The sequence below is a fragment of the Xenia sp. Carnegie-2017 genome, unplaced genomic scaffold (genome assembly GCF_021976095.1).
Source record: "Xenia sp. Carnegie-2017 unplaced genomic scaffold, XeniaSp_v1 HiC_scaffold_25, whole genome shotgun sequence".
Taxonomy (NCBI): Eukaryota; Metazoa; Cnidaria; class Anthozoa; order Malacalcyonacea; family Xeniidae; genus Xenia; species Xenia sp. Carnegie-2017.
Window position 1 is genome coordinate 977,866 of NW_025813488.1, and position 15,251 is coordinate 993,116.

Consider the following 15,251-nt stretch of genomic DNA (forward strand, 5'->3'; position numbering starts at 1 on the left):
TATAAAGATTTATATTATGCATAATCTCTCTGATGATGGCTTTGGAATAAAGTCAAAACACGGTGCCATCCAGTAACTGCTATCATGGCGAGAACTTCTCATCCATACGTAGTTTTAAAAGATTTGACTCGTCTCCAGTCCCTGTGGGCTTGCTACCTCAACACGTAGAGCGTTCGACTAGCATCCCGAAGGTGCGAGTTCAAATCTCGTCCAAGTCACATGTTTTTCATGTGCATGTAAAATAAACCGTGTTAGCATTTATATTATGTATAATCTCTCTGATGATGGCTTTGGAATAACTAGCTATATGACTGAAGTTGTTGATGCTAAATAGTTTATTTTACAGGCTAAGGGCATTGAAACCGTATTGCGTCAGTATATTTTCTACTCGTCGAGTTAAATGACTTAAAGTAATTATTGCAACGGTGAATGCTTTTCATTATCTTCAGAATCTTTCTAATTTATGGAATTTATACTGAAATAGGTATCATAATCATTTCATCTAATCTGCGTATATATAAAAAAATAGCATTAGCGTACGATAGCACCAATAGTATCAGAGAGATTATACATAATATAAATCCTAATAGGTTAACTATAAGGATACTATAAGGATTTATATTATGTATAATCTCTCTGATGATGCTTTGGAATAAAGTCGAAACACGGTGCCATCCAGTAACTGCTATCATGGCGAGAACTTCTCGTCCATACGTAGTTTTAAGAGATTTGACTCGTCTCCAATCCCTGTGGGCTTGGTACCTCAACACGTAGAGCAGCGGACTAGCATCCCGAAGGTGCGAGTTCAAATTTCGTCCACGTCACATGTTTTTCATGTGCATATAAAATAAACCGTGTTAGGATTTATATTATGCTAGTTATGTTGTTGCACATGATGACAAAACGTTGAGTGCGAGACTGTAAGTCTCTCAACATTAAACGACAAAAGTCATTTCATCGTTAATTCGATTAGCTTTTATTCCTTCGTAAAGATTTAACAAGGTGCATCACTGAGTATATTTTGTGTTCACTTACTGGAAAGAGAATCAACTGAATTAATTTTCTAAATAAAATGAAGAGTAATCTCGCTGAAAAATTTGCGTTCTAAGAGTAAAAGATCGGGCTGGCTTTGCTACTGCAATGAAAAGCCGAGAATTAGGATTGCAAGACCTAGCTACCATGACTAGCATATTGATCAACGACAGTTTTGAACAGCCGTTTTTTCATACGCAAATCATATCTAGTCGATTCAAGTCAACAGCTTACACAAACTAAGAAAAGCATTTTGTGAAGTGCATGGAAAACTAGAATGAAATAACATGGAGAACGCATATTTAAAAATTCTCGCCTTCTTTTTTCAGATTTAAAACGTTGAATCAAAATGCTAACATTAATTGGAGTTGCCGCTGCTATATGTTTTACTAAAATACTCAGTGGCTCCCAAAAGCATGGCTATTAATCTAAAACTTATTTTTATCAAACAATAAGTTATGCGTTTACGTGTCCATATGCTTCGTGTAGGCATGATAGGCATCTCGTTTTGATAAAAATTTTAAGCACACTTAAAAACACAAATTCATCAATTGCTCTATCTACAATTAGATCACGTGTTTCTCACGGTAAAAGCTGTTATTGCAATTTATCATCCACCCGCTACGACTATCAATTGTTAATGTTTACATCTTTTTTTTCAGATGACAGTGAGTTGTCATTGCAAGAACGTCAACCAGAGAAGAGTACGATTAATTGTCTTTAACAATATTTGCTATGCGTTTCATTGTGTTATTTATATTGGCATATCTTCCTCAACCAAGTGGAAACTGCGACGCCAGGTTTGATCTAATTTATGAACGATATAACTGTAGTTGCTCGACAGCGTTGGAAAAATTACCAGATCACTGTGAAGACTTAAGAGAACAGGTCCTTCAAAAGTATAATGATCATAAAAAGGTATGTTCAGTAATGAAAAGAAAAAGTGCTCAAATAAACAGCTCACTTGCTTAGGCTTATGTTAATTTGATATACTGTATTCGCTGCAGTTTACATAAAGTACGTGCATTTACACTATGGTTATGTATCCTTCACAATTGGGAATGAAATATTGAAAACCTTCGTCTAATATGATGCTTGCAACCTATCATCAATTCAAATGACTGTTGGAGCGCACCTTATATTTATGATTTTGCAACTTTAATTTAAAACACTTTTTGAGAAATTAAATACATGAAATGGGAGTTTATGTAGATAAGAAACAGAATGTTAGTATAATATTATGATTTCAATGTTGGGCCCGGACATATTAACTTACTTGCCCGTTAAGTACACTTGATGTGATAACTGACGTTTATCCTCGTTTTAAAGTGGTACTATGACGAAAATTTTGCCTCTCGTTTTTTTTTCATAGATTGATAGTGTATGTAAAAAAATGTCTTCTGGCGAAATTTTAGCGCAATGTGTTTCATGCTGCTCGAGTTACGTAGCGATAAAACTTGAACTTCAAGAGGCGCCATTAAAATGCGCCATATTTGAATTGTCATGTAGGAAGGTGCTTGTGACGTCATAGTCTTAACTCGCGGCTGTTTACAATATAACATTATCTACAAATAGAGATTTGAAAGGTTGTATAACTCAATTTTTTTAACATGCCTTCAACGATGTGTCGTGCAAGATTGTAGTAATAAGTCTGATAGAAGTACAGGCATTTCATTACATAAAAGCCCAAACGACGAGTCTTTGAGAAGAATTTGGGTTAAATTCGTTCTGAGGAAGCGCGCAAATTTTAATCCGAGTTCACGCGAAATTCTATTTATGATTTGTTCGAATCACTCCTCGGAAGATTGTTTTGAGCGTTTATTCCATTTGGGTGGTATGACTAGACGGCACAAACCTGGTGCCGTACCTACTATTTGGAAGAAATCACAAACACCAACAACGTCAAGAGAGCAACGTTAGCACAAGTTTCAACTCTTATACACTTATATATATTGCAGTTGATAAATTTACACAATTTGAGAGAAGCAATAATACATCCAGGCAAACTTCCAATATATAATATACATTTATATTAAGGTTTTAAAGGAAATACAAAATAAAGTGTCTGTATCCAGCATGAACAAAGAAGAATTAAACCTAGCAGGCTTTGAACATAACGAAGCTGCTATTTGAAGAACAAATTCGTTCAGGCAAACTTCGTTAAAGCCAGGGTGATCCAAAATGCATTTCCTTTCATCGATTTCGTTATGATACATTTTACCATGACATTGCTCTATTTCCATGCAGCATCGGCACTCTTGAGGGTTGAATACAAGATCCAACGAACAATGGCCACATTCACACCTTTAAAATTGGCCAAATTGTATGTTTCCATAAAGTTATCATAGCTAACGGCAGACGTTTCAGATCAATGTAACACACTAAGAATGACATCTTACCATGAAGTAACATCAACACGGGCATCAAAACGATCTTGCAGCATGTCTTCAACCCGCCGTTCTTCTGCAACTGCAGCTTCGTACTCAGCAATTTCATCGGGGGAAGCAAGCGGTTCAATATTATCGGCAAATGGCAAAATTTCCGAATTAGATTCGTCCGAATTTGCCGTCATAAATTCCGATGAAGAAATCGATGCGTTTGTCTCGATCGAAGACTCAGAGAGCGAGCTAGATCTCGCTGAATTTGACATTTTTTTGCTCTTTTTATGTATTACTTTGTATACTTTCACACGTGCGCTTCTTGCCGTGTTAAGACTATGACGTCACAGACCTTTGCTGATTGCAAATATTCAAAATGGCCGATTTTAATGGCGGACATGAAAATTAGACATTTCAAATGTTCATAACTCCCTCGTTATATTATTATTTTTGCTTACATTTTAGGAAAGCAATAATTGATATGTGTTTAAACTATTGAATGCTAAAATCGATGCTTTTTTAACGTTAAGTTTTCGTCATAGAACCACTTTAATGGATTGATTTCATGATAAAAGCCGATCTAAAAAGCAATGATTGTATGGTAAAATAGTGATATTTTATCAAATTTATTTAATGTATACTCAACATTTTTAAAAAGCCAGTCAAGACTTGGTTTCTCTTTCTAAATTAGACAGAACAAGACAAGACGTACGGATCGGTTTATATGGCAACCATACCTATAGGATCATTAGGAATACTTTTTAACACTCTGCTAATATTGGTGATCCTTTGTGATCCATTGAAGATCCTTCACCGTGGAGCATGGATGACTATCATAAATCTTTCTATATCTGACGCAATGGCTTCTTCAGCAAAGGTTGCATCTTCAATTGTCGCAAAATGGTGGGAGATCGAAATCTCCGAAAAGTGGCAAATTTACACAAATGTCTTATGGCAATTTGGTTTGATCGGCTCATTCTTTTTTCTTACACTTCTCACAGTCCAGTCTTACATGATAGTTAAATATCCCGTAAAAAGCCGATTTTTCATGACAAGAAGAAGAGTTGTGTTCATAATTGGGATCGGATGGGTTGTATCGTTGGGACTAGCCTTACCTGAAATCGACGACATTTCTAAAAATACGAGAATATTTTTTGTGGCAACCGTGTCTGTTTTGGAGTTGGCTACAGTTATTCAGGTCTTCATGAAGATATTTATAATAAGAGAGATTCTTGCACCGCGAGAAACCCTAACTAGCGATACAAGAAACAAGAAGCAGAGAGAAGTCGCCAAAACGGTCATCATACTCAATCTTATTCTCATTGTTACAGCCCTTCCATATTTTATAGCAAAACAGATTGAGTACATAACTAGAATAAACGACAGAGCTTCAGGTTTAATGGTATTATTTTCATATTATTATGAGCCTGTTGCCATAGTTAATTTTGTCGTCAATCCAATAGTTTATGCATTGCGTCTAAAAGATTATCGAAACAGTTTGATATCTTTATTCATCCGTTGCAAAAATTACAATCATGCTCCTTTTGTTAGGGTTAGCAGTAAAACAACGACAACAAAAGTGTAAACTAGTTGAATATTTCGATTCCTTAGCTATCTAGTTTTATTGTAATAGTTACGACATTCATTTGTGCCTTATGAATTTAAGATATCTTTGTTTCTATACAGTTGATAAATCAATAGAAACTTGAATAAACGATGTCATGTTTTGGACGGTGGTTGCACTTAAATGAGGATCATGTACTTAACATAAAAACTATGCTAAATAGTCTTACAATACTAATATAGAATACCTAATATACAATTTATTAACTGCGAAAATTTTACTTATTTTCTTTCAAGGAATTACTGTTTTGGTTTGTGTTACAAATCCCTCTCGCTGCCATGAGTACTCAATTTTATCTACATGCTTCCAATGTGGATAGCATTTGTCCTTTTAATCAACTGAAAGTTCTCTTTTTAATCACTCTTGTCTTGACAAGTACTTGCATGAATTGAAGGTTTTTACATTAACATTCATCCCCGAAGATTTTATCTGTTGAACTAAAGAAAAAAAAACACACAAACGCACACGCACACACACATCCATTTTTAAATGATTTTAAATTTGCTGTGTCTACTTAAATGTTAAGAAAAATGCCTGTCCTGTCATTATAAGACCCCCTGCGATCTCAGAACTGTGACGTCTTAAGAATTATTGTCGTTACTTTAAACAGGCATTCTCAAGTAGCATAAAGCGTTGTAGTTGGATTCAAAACAAGTGTAGTTAAAATGGATTACTCGCTTTTTGTGATCTTTGTAATAATCTTGCAGCCTATAAATCAAATATTTGCTTTAGAGTCGTCTTTACCTTTTAACAGCACAAATTCATTTCCAGTCGACGAGGCGACAAAAAATATACCGGTTTGTGAAGCATTTACAATTCTTATAGTGTGTATTTCAAATGCATCTCAAAACACATATGAAGATTATATACATAAATGTACCTTGCTTGTTGAAAACTCGTTTATACAAGAAATGGGCTAAAACGGATGATTCATCTGGTTGACTTTGTCCGAACCTCTATTTATTAGGATAATTTATAAGAATGAGTCTGCAAGGTTCTGGATTGCTGAAGATATTCAAACATTTTCTGTGAGGGTATTATAATAGTATTTTATTCAAATGCATGGATGCACTTAAAAGATACAAAATATGTCATTAGGTCAAAACTTTCTGAATAATTTATTTGGAGTGTATAATTTACATACATATGTTACCCACAACAGTATTCAAATTTCTTCAACATTATTCAGTGCCTCTATTTTTGTAAAAAGGAAGACACTGAAGGAAATGACATGTAGCTACTTAACAAACAGGAACAATCTAAATTAATGATAGAGCGCTTTCACCTAATATAAAAGCTGCCATAATGGTGTAAACTAACTGAAAAGGAATTTTAATGTAATAATTTTCTTGTCATACCAAGTGCTTTGTAAATATGCTCGATGCCATACATATATCACAATTAACTTGAATTTGGGTAAAGCTTTGCTTACTACTAATGACGGAGTCAGGCGGACCTGTGTAAGTTACTAATACGAGGTAGAAGCAAGCCGATGCCGTGTGCATTATAATTTTTTCTGCTACTTTGATTAATTTTTTTGCAAGGCATGCGTATAATTCTTAAAAAAAGTTATGTGTGTTTGTAGATGTTGAAGATAAAACAATACAAATGTTAAAATTTACTAAACGTGAATCATGGACAAAACATACGTTGTATTATTTAATATAGTTGTACTTTAACATATAAAAACTGGTATATAACAATATGTGGTCCTCATCTGGTCCATCTAATTTTAAGGTGCAATAAAACGTGCAATAAAATTCAACATCGTATTATTGTTCTTGCTTTAAATATATTTGTCATTTCGAAGGTTTATGTAATGGCAACAGGTGGTTTTTAATAACTAATAATTTCTTTCATATTGGGCTTTCAGTCCATAAATAGGTCCTTGAACAAGTCCGCTTTTCATAAATGACGTCAACTCTTATAGAGTAAAATTACCACAAAGCGATCTCTAAAGTAAAACTACTAAAACATATGAAATTGTACCATTGAGTTTTTTGCACATAATGTATGATATATATCGACAATAATCCGCTTATAAGACGCTGTTGGAATTTGTTTACTGTGCAAAGGTAGGATTTCGAACATTCTGTCAGATTTTTTGCCTTTTGAAGTGTTATTATTTCTCTGCTTAGTTAATTTTACTTCTCCAAAACTTCATAGGGATCTTGATTGCATATTATTTAGCTTTTAGTTAAGTCATACAAAACTTGATGGCGTCAGTAGCAGGGGCGGATCCAGCAATTTTCGTGACTGATGCACCACTGCGAGCGCCAAAGGCGCTAGCTCTGTAGGGGGGTCTGGGAGGATGCCCCCGGAAAATTTTATATTTTAGACCGTCGGAAATGCGATTTCCTGCGTTTTGACAACAGAATTTAAAAAAACTTGGCTTTACTTAGTTTGTAAACTTTTCGCAAATTTCAATGATATAAAATCTAAAATTCCACTAACCTTTAAACATTTTCATTACTACTATCAGATTTATCAAGTTTCATACCTTCGCCAAAACTTACAATCAGGAAGGTATCATTCCAATCCACGAGTGATTTTGAAAAGGTAGAAGCTTGGCATATTTTTTGTCGTGAAACGCAAAGAAACCTTTTATATCTCACAAATGAAGCACAAGTTTTTGACCATTAATCACACTTGATACCACTCGTCCAACAGCAGGAAACAATACGTAGATATAGCAAAGACATGTTCACGATGTAATCATCGTACCAAAGGCAGGCAACAACTAATGATAAATGTTATTCTTCTTCTTTCATTGATAATACCTCTCCTCCAACAGCAGAAAACGATACGTAGATATAGCAAAGAAATGTTCACGATGTAATCATCGTACTAAAGGCAGGCAACAAGTAATGATAAATGTTATTCTTCTTCTTTGATTGATAATATCACTTCTCCAACAGCAGAAAAAGACACGTAGATATAGCAAAGAAATGTTCACGCAGTTACCATCACCTCTAGTTTTACACAAGCAATAAAAATTAGAAAGTCTATTGAATAAAATCACTATTGACTCTATGTTGATAAAGAAAAGCCTTTTAGGGGAACATTCATCAAGCCTTAAAGTGTATTTTTTTGGGTTACCTTTAACAATCCATAAATATTTTTTTAGATAATTGAATCTAAGCATGGTAATGCCAGTGCTATACTTTCCCAACCAAATTCATGACACCAGCTTTCAAGGGGAGTATAAGTACGTACCTAATAGCTAATACTATGTGCCCTACTAGCTTTAATCAAATAGCAATGGTGAGGACTTCTATACATAAGGATCAGGATACACATATGCACATATGCAAAAATAAAATATGGTGATGTAATATACAATGAAATATGTTAAAGAATTACAATACAGAACTGTTGCTCTAGTATCTTTATGTATAGTGGGTAATTTTGAGTAATAATAATCATGTAAAGACAGTACAGTAACATCAAATCTATGTAAATGAAATGCTTTGCTGTGTACCCACCCTTTTGTGATCATAATGTTTTATGGTAAATTTAGAAATTTGGCACACTGTGCATGATTGTAAATGAGAGCATACACTCAAAAAAACATCATCTTGTAAACTCAAGATTCCAGTTATAACAGCAACAGAGAAGATTCAAAGCAATATTTCAACTTCATATGAAAGTCAATATCAAGCTAGGTGTGGAAGAAATAATAAGGAATTGTTGTGGCTGAAATAATATGTAATTACAGTTTGCTTTGCTAAATTTCAGGAACTCACAATATTAGGCTTGCAATTTGAAAATGAAAAACTCTAATGAATAACATGGTTGGTCCAGCATAGCTCTTACATTCAACACATTGAATAGCTCAGAAAGTTAGTATTTATAAACAAGCAAAATGTATGAAAAATGTGCCCTCTCTGTCTGTCCCATTGAGCACATATTACAACATATTATATGGAATATATAAATATCTATGAAATATCCTGAAGTAATGTAATATTAAATAATTAGCTCTTATTTTTTCATGTATATTAAGTAACTTTGAAATCACAATATCCATGTGAGCAGAATTAGAGTGGAGATTTCTCCAGGAAGTATGTAGAGGCTTCTACCAGTGACTTTAATCCGAAGAAATCTCTAGTATAAATATGCAGGATTACCCAAATTCAAACATATAGTTGTGAATAAAATGTTTTGTGATCTTATGTTACATGACACTTTATAAACTTGGCACAACAACATGCATAATTATGTGCACACTAGTTATGGCATTAATCCAAAGCATTGCATTATACTACTGGCTAAATTTCATTGAGCCAACAATATTGGACATGGAGTTTGAAAATTGACATTGTAAAATAGAATACAGTAAATTTCGATTAAATAGGTTAATGCAGGTCAGCAGGGGTTGTCAATAATCGATTGCAATTAAATTGGTCTGCCCAATCAATTAATTGAAATTGGGAGTTTTGCCCAAACAATTAATTTTAATTGATGCTTTGTCCAATCAATTAATTGGTTACAAATAATTGCAATTAATTGAAACTCAATTAATTTTTGACAACCCTTGCAGGTCAGGATGCTTTGAATTTTAAATAAATTCAACAGGGAATAAACACCCCATGTGCCCCTTCCCATCATATTCCTAACATCAAAGAGAGTAAGCCATAAGCATTAAATAAATACAAGTATAGACCTATAGCTATGCATTACAATGTCAAGCATAGTAAGCAGTAAGCACTTCAAGCGACTTACTTTAAAGCCGCCAACTATCTCCCATATGGTAAGGGATAATCAACTCTGCGTTAAGATCTCTCGCCAGCTTTCCTTTTCGAAACAGGTCTGTTTTAGTCGGAATGGCAGCAGAGACTTTTGCTTCATAATCTTTTCTTACAGAAGAAATCTCGCTGGTTTTACTGTCTTGAATCAATGAGCCAAAATCGTATATATGCCTACTTTCAGCCATGATGACTTCAAGATATAAATAAGCCAAATGCCATAGTCATGTAATTAAAATTTTGAAGGTTTGAAGATTTATAACGCTGGCTCAAGTGCACCAGGCAGAATGAAATTTTGGTGTTCGTGGGCTTAAGTGCAACAGTCAGCAGCGATTTCCCACCGTGACGTAGGCTAAAAAACAATGAAATTCGTGACGTTTAGGTGGTTCACTCGGCCAAAGAGACTCGGGACTGTTGCACCAACAGTCAACGGTATCGTGTGTACTAGGCATAAGTTTTGGAGGACTAAAATATACAATTTGTTATTGTGTGCATCACATAATATATAAAACAAATAATGCATCAAGGTTTAGGTGCAATTACACATGATAAAATTTTGTTGATTTTCTCACGATCAGGATAAACGAGAAGATGATTACGGATGGGTTTACGTGGCCACCATACCTGTAGGATCAGCAGGAATCCTTTTTAACGCACTTCTAATATTGTTGATCCTTTGTGATCCCTTGAAGATTCTTCATCGTGGAGCATGAATGACAATCCTAAGTCTTTCTATATCCGACACGGTGGCTTGTTCAGCAAGGGTCGCATCTTTAGTTATTGTAAAATGGTGGGACTTTGACCTAACTGAAAAATCAAGAATTTATACAGAGTTCTTCTGGCAGTTTGGTGTAAATGGCTCATTCTTGTCTCTTACGCTCCTCACTCTCCACTGTCTCCAGACTTTCATGATCGTAAAATATCCCGTAAAAAGCCGCCTTGCCATGTCAAGTGGAAGAGTTGTGTTCATGATTGGAATTTTGTGGGCTGTATCGTTAGGACTCGCACTGCCAGAAATCGACGACATTTCTAAGGATACGAGAAAGTATTTTTTCGTGGCTACTGTCTCCGTTTTGGAAATGGCTACATTAGTTCAGATCATAGTGAAGATATTAATAATACGAGAAATTCTCTCACCCAGTGAAGCATTAAGAAGCGGTATCCAACACAAGTATCAAAGAGAAGTGGCCAAAACCGTCATAATACTTATTTTCATTCTCATTGTTACAACACTTCCATATTTTATTGCCAAACAGATTGAGTACATAAGAAGAATTAAGGACGGATCATATAATTGACCATTAAGTTTCCATATCACTACGAGCCCATTGCCATTGCCAATTTTGTGGCCAATCCAATAGTTTATTCTTTTCGTCTACAAGATTATCGCAAAAGTTTACTCTACTTATTCTTCCATTATAAAAAAAACAAAAATCACGCTCCTCTGATTAATCAGAGCAATAAAACAATGGTCACAAAAGTGTAAAGCAGCTGTATGATTCACGTTGACAGGTCTACTGAGGTTGATGTGATGTCTCAGCTTAATTAATTTAATGAAACAACTCTTGTTGACGTTATTATCTAATGTTTTTCGTATGGTGTAAGCCCAATGACTTATACCCAATCCTCTAGATATCTAACTGCCGTTGTCACGGTGAGGCAAATTTTATTCGCGGGCGCCATCTTGAAAGGTGGCAAAAAACATAACACGCAATATACGTTAGTATAGTTTACATGTCAAACTGACTCAAATATATGGTTGAAAAACGTTGAAAGCAATCAATCTTAAAAACAAACACAGGTATAACATCCTCAACTCTAAAACAACGTTCAAGAAGCACATTTTAGCTGCAAAGCGCGTAATTTTCGATTTTTCATGGTCAAATCGTGCGCCGCGTATGGATGTACAAATCGCTTTTTGAAAGAGAGTAACATAGCTTTTCACAAATTTCCCATTGAAAATAAGGACCTCTGTAAAAGATGGGTCATTGCTATGAAACGAAAAAACTTTACCCCAAACGCAAACAGCTTTCTTTGCAGCGATCATTTTTTGCAGGATGATTATAACACTGAAAATGCCAATAAACGCAAGTTAAAGTTAGACGCGATACCTTCAGTGTTCGCTTTTCCGAGAGACTACTATCTAAAAGTCAAAAGAAAGCCTCCTGCTAGAGAGACAGAAACATCATCACCAAGCGCTAAAAACTAAAATAGATTTGCTCGAGGAAAGTCATGTTCCTTACAAGGGAACATGATCCTTTCAAATACATTCTGACATACAAAATGTCCCAAGACCACCTTGAGCTGCTGTTTGCATGCATACGTGGTAAGAATGGCTTCAACAATAATCCAGATATTGTACAATTTAAGTCCAGTCTACGAAAAATTCTTTTAAGAAATTCCATCATTGGTTCCAAGCATGCAAACTGTTTGACTTTCGAAAATGAATCTGCAGGTTCTATTTTTTCATTAAAATGGAATAAAAGAAATGCTCCAGCCTTTGAAGTAGAAGAGATGACACCAAAGGACACACAATATGTCAGTAGTTTAGTTTCTGGATTAGAATCATGTTCACTGTCATCATACAAAAAAGCAATACTTGGATATATTGCTGGGTTTGTTGTAAAAAAGATAATCAATAGAATCACCTGTACTGAATGTGCAAGAGCTCTTTTGCTTAAGTCAAAAAAATCATCATCTGTTCATGATCATAATTATTCACACTTCCAAACTACTACATCTTTATCTTTAATCAGTTTGAAGAATCGTGGTGGTCTTGTTCTCCCTTCTAATGGTGTGACCAAAATAATATTTGCATCTGAAAGAGCTTTTCAAGTCCTCATTCATGAAACTCGTTCAAAAAAACAAAAAATTTCCAGCAGGAGAAACTTGAAGACTATAATGGTTCATCTTATTAACCAAGAGCTTGCAGAAAAGAGCTTGTTTCCTGAACTCAACGAGCATAATGTTGATCACGAAGCAATAACTGAAGATCTACATTCATCACAGCTTATCAAACAGATCATTGAAAAATACATCAATTTACGACTTTCGACCTATGGTAAGAGATATAATAAAGATATCCTCCACAAAAACAAAATTGGTGTTCGCCAGCAATCTACGAAGCTTGTTTTATTTCAAGGAATCTAGTCGACTTCGATGAACATCCACACCACAACCAAGGAAATGTAAATCCTAAAAAAATAATTAATAGTGGTTTATTGTAAATAGTGAAAATAAGCGCATTTTTACAAAGATGCAGTCATATTGTTAATAGATCTAAAATTATGTTGTTCAGGTAAAATAATTCATATAAACCGTAAACGTTGTGTTCAAATCAAAGTTCTGGATAGCTGTTATGCGATTTTGTCGCTTTTTTTCTGTAAATATGTTTTTGGTTTACGATAAAATGCATAGAGAACAGCAAAGAAGATGTAAATTAATAAATACTCACGATTAGTAGTTCATACTTATGTAACTCTCAGCCTTTAGTTTATGGTCGCAAAATACACGTTAAGACCGCTCTATCTCAAGTATTTAAAAATTTTACACATTTTAACAATATTAAAGAAATTACTCACCATTTTTAATGCAACTTCAGTAGAACAGCATCATAAAAACGCTCTCAAAGTCGATTTCTCTCAGCACAGACTTAATGTTTTTATATGCCGCCATTGTGCTTTTGCCACCTTTGCAAATGGCGGCCGCGTAGAAATTTGCCTCACTCATTACTATACAAATTTGGCTGAGTCAGGTATCTAGTAGAATGGGTACTAGATCATTGTGTAAGCCACATTCATTATATATTTGCACTTGAGGCGCTATGATGTTGCCAAAATACGTTTATAATATATTTATGCTGCAGGTAACGATAGCAATACATTATTTGCTACATCGTTTTAAAAGATCAGAGACTTTTAAACAAAAAGGAAACTGATAAATCATAATTTTTTATTTTGTGTGGGATGAAACACATATACGGATGGCACAAATACGGGTGAGGCGATAAAACATGGATGATGGGATAAAACACGGGTGAAGGGATAAAACACGGATCTTATTGAAATTTTATTTCTTTTCAAGTGGTGTTGTTTAGCAAAAATAGTATGAAGACGTTGTGCATTAACATTTTATGCTTGTGTTTAAATTGTTTCATGTACCAAAATGTGGGAAAGTAAAACTATAATGTTTTAAACATCACCCACAAAAATGATTCGTAAAATTTATCTTGCATGATAATAGTTAGCATATAGCTGAACTCTCCGCCAAAGACATTATCCAGACATGGTTTTTCTCCTGAGAAAGTATACCTATAATGTTGCAGGTTGCAAGTTAAATGTTGTCGGTAAAGTGAAGTTGATTCACAGTTTTTAAAAAAGTTTTTTTTTTCGTAGAAAAAGAAGTTGATACTTAATTCTCGAGAGCTCTTTATTCCTGTTCTTATTCTTTATTCTATTTGTGTTTGTTATATAAATATGTTTACCCTATTGTTCTATACTTATCAAACGTCTGTCAACTAAACCATTCAATAACTATTTTGGCACAACTAGATATGTTGTTAACTTGACACTCACAAGATATTATTTGCTCGAACAACGTTGCCTATTTTAAAAGTCTGACTTATACGTATAATCTAACCATGTCTTATAAATTATATTGTATGAAAATTTTATGCTCTCCGAACTAATAATAACTCGTTTTATTATATGGCAAGCGTTACTTCCGGCAAAATGGCGTGCTGTTGTGGCTCAGAAATATTTTGACAGTCTATTTTTTTCCGTAATGGAACAAGGTCCAAAACGTGTAATTTTACAGTCAAATGTAAACACACTTTGTAAAGCAAACAGCAAAACGCAAAGAAAACGAAACACATTACCATTTGCGAATTTGAGTCAAAGGTGAAACAATTGGAAAACCATCGAACTATCCAGACGATACATGTTGAAACGATCTCTTTTTTATTGACAAAAACTAGAAAAGAGAAAGTCAACCCGTGCAAAACAGCAAAGGCAAGAAAGAAAGCAAGCTTTGTATCAGGTCAAATAACGCCATATAATTAAACATTTAATAATCTCTCTTGTCTTTACTGCATGAGTAATATCGGACCTCTGTCTTTTTGTACAAACCTTTCCCTACTGGCTCGTTCTGTACAAAAACACCTCAGTCCAATATTTCTCCGTAAAGACGTCGTGCTCAGCAAAATCAAGGGCTTAATAATAACAACGCGTTTCGTTCATAGCCGTCAAATATTATAATTTCAACAATGTTGGCATTATATATTGAAAGTGTAATATTTTGGTTTTATTTCAAAACCATCATCACACAAAATCATAGGGATAACGCTTGAGAAGGGTTTATTTGACGCCCCCTTTAAACTATAACGGATAACCATCGTAGCGGGGTAATTTTCCTTTTTATTAAAAGGCAATGAAATTGTTTAACGTCAGAAGCATAGTCAAATACTCTAAA

The 15,251-nt window shown here is 34.4% G+C and overlaps 1 protein-coding gene and 3 long non-coding RNA genes across 4 annotated transcripts; 2 read left to right on the forward strand and 2 right to left on the reverse strand.

The window, feature by feature from the left end:
* The first annotated feature begins 1,703 nt into the window (after window positions 1-1,703).
* LOC124453402 (cannabinoid receptor 1-like) lies at window positions 1,704-4,995 on the forward strand. Its single transcript, XM_047004224.1, has 2 exons — window positions 1,704-1,950; window positions 4,102-4,995. Exons 1-2 carry the CDS (start codon window positions 1,768-1,770, stop codon window positions 4,993-4,995), a joined length of 1,077 nt encoding a protein of 358 aa, XP_046860180.1. The 5' UTR covers window positions 1,704-1,767.
* Window positions 4,996-7,414: 2,419 nt separating this feature from the next.
* Window positions 7,415-10,009, reverse strand: LOC124452680. The gene is made up of 2 exons (XR_006950841.1): window positions 9,760-10,009; window positions 7,415-8,006 (listed from the first exon to the last, which is right to left on the reverse strand). It is a non-coding gene; the product is annotated as an uncharacterized LOC124452680 (long non-coding RNA).
* Window positions 10,010-11,109: 1,100 nt separating this feature from the next.
* On the forward strand, window positions 11,110-14,469 carry LOC124452679. Its single transcript, XR_006950840.1, has 2 exons — window positions 11,110-11,380; window positions 13,560-14,469. It is a non-coding gene; the product is annotated as an uncharacterized LOC124452679 (long non-coding RNA).
* LOC124452677 lies at window positions 12,153-13,559 on the reverse strand. The gene is made up of 2 exons (XR_006950838.1): window positions 13,364-13,559; window positions 12,153-12,977 (listed from the first exon to the last, which is right to left on the reverse strand). It is a non-coding gene; the product is annotated as an uncharacterized LOC124452677 (long non-coding RNA).
* Window positions 14,470-15,251: the final 782 nt, after the last annotated feature.

Excerpts from the sequence above, each read along its gene's own strand:
- LOC124453402 (XM_047004224.1), top strand. The coding sequence starts at position 1,768 with ATGCGTTTCATTGTGTTATTTATATTGGCATATCTTCCTCAACCAAGT. Across the intron at positions 1,951-4,101 it reads AGTATAATGATCATAAAAAG|ACAGAACAAGACAAGACGTA; the intron begins GTATGTTCAGTA and ends TTTCTAAATTAG.